The 3,792-nt window shown below is 45.9% G+C and overlaps 1 protein-coding gene across 1 annotated transcript; it reads right to left on the bottom strand.

Moving 5' to 3' along the window:
* Window positions 1–296: 296 nt before the first annotated feature.
* On the bottom strand, window positions 297–3,107 carry LOC309377195 (transcription factor HES-5-like). Its single transcript, XM_081924161.1, has 3 exons — window positions 2,955–3,107; window positions 2,064–2,241; window positions 297–1,472 (listed from the first exon to the last, which is right to left on the bottom strand). The coding sequence occupies exons 1-3, from the start codon at window positions 3,018–3,020 to the stop codon at window positions 1,240–1,242; spliced, it is 477 nt and encodes a 158-aa protein (XP_081780287.1). The 5' UTR covers window positions 3,021–3,107; the 3' UTR covers window positions 297–1,239.
* Window positions 3,108–3,792: the final 685 nt, after the last annotated feature.

Raw genomic sequence — 3,792 nt, 5'->3', positions numbered from 1 at the left:
AAGCATGTCATATGGCATGGGATGATAGGAGTTGTAGTTCAGCAACATCTGGCTCCCCACACCTAGGTTGTAGCCCATACTAGTCATACTCAGAGTAGGGTCACGGAAGTGAATAGACATCATTGCCATAGGATCATCAGTTTCACTGGGTGTACTCTGAACAAAACTTTATTCAATACAAAATAATAATAAAAATAATAATAATATGAAGAAGAAGAAGAAACAGCACTGAGTTGTTTTCAATGTGGCCATCGATCCCTCCCCACATCCAAACAAAACAAGGCCCAGAAAATCTCACGGTTTATTTTAATTTTTATTCTTTTGCTTTCAAATGGCGTATACAAAAGGCATACACAGTATGCACTCAATATATTGATCCTGGCATCAGGATAAAAAAAACCCAAAAAACATACACCACCCATGACACGGGTGGCAACATTCCCCATCCAAGAGGAAACACCATTATTTCAATGAAACAAAAAAACAAACAAACCACAATCGAGAACGAATCGTTCTTACTCTCATAATGTATGACATTGAAAAATCAGAACCTCTCACTAGACTTTTTTCTTATTTAATAGAAAGGGAGAGAGTACCGTTTCTCTAAGAAACAATCAGCGAAACATCACAGCATTCTTTTTGTCCAAAACAGAAGACCTGAAGTTTCTATCAACCAGACAAAAATTAATAATAATAATAATCCCACCAGGAAACCAGAAATCTGGTTTCTCAGAGCAGGAAGAGAGCAAAAGCCAGAAGCTTTTTACAGGCAAAGGGAGAATGATCTCCTACTGCAGGGATGGGGGACCTGTGAGCCTCCAGTTGCCAAAATGCTTAACCATTGGCTAGGCTGGCTGGGGTTTCACACCATGTAGAGGCCCTTTCAGTTCCCCATCCCTGTCCTGCTGCCACCTTTGGCAGCTTCAAGATTCTGAAAAATCTTTCTACACTTTGACAACATACAATTTGCTGTTCAAGACATAACACCCTCCCACGGAGCCTTCATTATGAAGATACATGCTCCCACCCACTTCTCCAGAGTGTGTGGGTTTTGCCCATCAAAGATCGGCATTCAACAGACTACACAAGTCCAAATCATTCCGTTTCTCCCCGAGAATAAATAATTTTAAAAGGGGGGGGGAATAACATTCCCTACAAAGAAGAAGACCAGGGCTGGATGATTGCATGGAGTCCAGCCCTCCCTCTAGAAACAAAGTCCACTGGCAGCTTTTGAGCAGCCTACCAGGGCCTCCAAAGAGCATGGATGTTCTTGGAGGAAGAGTGCTTCAGCCCGGACGATGAGTGGACGGCTTCAGGCAGAGATAGCTGGTTCCTTTGGAAGTGGTTCACAAGCTTAGCCTGAGTTTCTGCATGGACTTTGTGGCGAGACATGAACTGGAAGGCTTCCTGTATGCATCTGGAATACCCTTCGGTGAAGTCCACCTGTGTGTCTTTATGAACAGGCCCCAACGCTAGGGAAGGAAAAGGGAGAAGAAGAGAGAGATTTAATATTCATGCGCTGGCTTGGGGAAACACTTTTAAATCACATTCTCTAATGCCACTCCCTCTGGTGTCAAACTCAGGTGGTGAGTGCTGATAGGACTGCAGCCCAAATGGGGCCAATTGGGAAGGGAGAGTTTGGATGCTTGGGGAAACCCCAAGATTTGCAGAAATGCAATCTTCACCAAAAGAATAACTGGGGGTGGGGGAGGCAGACTCATGATGACTGAATATGCTCATTTAGCCAGAGAACTTTAAATATTGGCTGGGGGGAAATGGGAAATGGGACATGTGAAATGGCCTTTACTGGAAGAGGGCATTTGAGGGAAAGGCTATATAGCTCAGCGGTAGAGCATCTGTTTTGCATGCAGAAGGTGGCAGGTTCATTCACCAGGCAGTGTAAGTTAGATGGGCCAATGGCTTAGCTCAGTAGAAGGCAGCTCCCTATGCTCATAAATGACGTTGCTCCAACGAGTGCAAGGCAGGGATATACTGCAACATTTTGTTGCCACACACCCCACTTGTCTCAAGTCTCTTTGAACAGGCCCTGTCGGTCTACTCACTTTTGGTTTGCTGGCTCTGCTGCCTCAAGTAGTCCACGGTCATCTCAAGGATGTCGGCTTTCTCCAGCTTGGAGTTGGGCTGGTGCCTCTGAAACTCCTTCTCCAGCAGAAGCTTCAGCTGCTCGATGCTGCTGTTGATTCGGTCGCGGCGCATTTTCTCCACCACCGGCTTTCTAAGCTGCAAAGGAGGAGGGGAAAAAATAGATACACTTAGCTGAGACGTTCAAACGGAACCCCATTCTTAATCCACACACTTGCTAGATTCCCCAGCAGGTGGCATGCAAAAAATTTAAATAAATACATTTTGCCATTTACAAACAGCGGCTTATTCTCCCTAGCAACTCTGAAATCAACAGTTTGCAACTAGGAGCTTACTTTGGGGAGATTTAATATTTGTTAGCAGGTTGCTTTAAACTGTGTTTTAGAAGTAATAACTGAATTACTTTGGTATTGGCATGCGCTTTGAAGGAAGCTTCGGGATATCAATTTGACGTTAAATAAAAACCATCTCTGCAGGGGAAGAACACGTCGAGTTTCTACTCAGGGCTAGCCTTACTCAGAGCCATAGCTGTCAACTTTTCCCTTTTCTTGCGAAATAAGGGAATTTCCCTTTAAAAAAGGGAAATGTTGACAGCTATGCTCAGAGCAGACTCATCAAAGCTAATCACTATGGCTAACTTCATTAATTTCAGTGGGTCTATGAGTTACTCCCAAAGAATCAGACAGGTTTTAGTTTAAGTGCTGAGAATTCTCCATTAGAGACAGTTACTGTTCTTTTCCCAGAACTACAATTCCCAGTGTTCTCTGGGGCAAATGACTGTTAAACCCCGGTTTCACCCTTAAAGCAGATGCACCCCGCTAGAGCACCCCCACACCCATCCATTTACTTACTTTATTTTTCTCTTTCGGGGTGAGCAGGCCATTTTGATCCATGAAGACAAGACTGGAAGGTGCCATCCTTTATTCTCTCTCTCTCTTTGCCAAGCTATGGAGGCAGATGTTGCTTAGGAGGAGATCCTTGGGCGAATACGCTGTGAGAGATGGCTTGCTCCTGCCCTCTATTTATACCAGCCGGGCTCCCTGAGATGGTGTGGGTCTGTGCTTCCCTTGAGTTTCCCACACTCGGGAGCCAATCAGAAGGAGCCGGCGGAGACAATAGAGGAAGCAGCTCGCCTTGCATGCTCCGTTGGCAGTGAATAGCCTCAGGATAATGACCTTTTCCCAGATGAGCAGGTGGGGAGTCTGCGCTACGTGAAAGATTGGGATCAGGGATTACACACACGGGGAGCTGGGAACAGGCTGCCCCTCCACTCGCAAAGGCCACGGGACAGATTAATCACATTCCAGACCATCACAAGGTGCATCTCGCAGCCATTAGTGGGCACGGGGGTGCTGTCGGTGCATGTATGGCAAGCGACGGCAGGAGAGAGCCTTCGCTTGCCTAAAGAGGAAAAAACCACACACACACACGTCCAAACGAGTGCCGTGCATAGGCTTCAGAATTGGCAAATCTGCCCATCTCAGTTTCTCATGCTCCAGGCTTGTTCATTCTTCCACATTTTCAGCATCAGATTATTACAGTGGTACCTCGGGTTACATACGCTTCAGGTACATACGCTTCAGGTTACAGACTCCGCTAACCCAGAAATAGTGCTTCAGGTTAAGAACTTTGTTTCAGGATGAGAACAGAAATCATGTTCCGGCAGCACAGCAGCAGCAAGAGGCCTCA

This window comes from Podarcis melisellensis, assembly GCF_964234715.1.
Source record: "Podarcis melisellensis genome assembly, chromosome: 8".
Taxonomy (NCBI): domain Eukaryota; kingdom Metazoa; phylum Chordata; class Lepidosauria; order Squamata; family Lacertidae; genus Podarcis; species Podarcis melisellensis.
Note: the sequence above shows the minus strand (reverse complement) of the source record. Positions and strands in the feature narration are given on the sequence as shown.

What these genes read in the sequence shown, in the direction of transcription:
- LOC309377195 (XM_081924161.1), bottom strand. Translation starts at nt 3,020, where the DNA reads ATGGCACCTTCCAGTCTTGTCTTCATGGATCAAAATGGCCTGCTCACC. An exon ending in CCCCGAAAGAGAAAAATAAA is followed by an intron (nt 2,242 to 2,954) that starts GTAAGTAAATGG and finishes CCTCCTTTGCAG; the next exon opens with CTTAGAAAGCCGGTGGTGGA. An exon ending in GCAGAGCCAGCAAACCAAAA is followed by an intron (nt 1,473 to 2,063) that starts GTGAGTAGACCG and finishes TTCCTTCCCTAG; the next exon opens with CGTTGGGGCCTGTTCATAAA.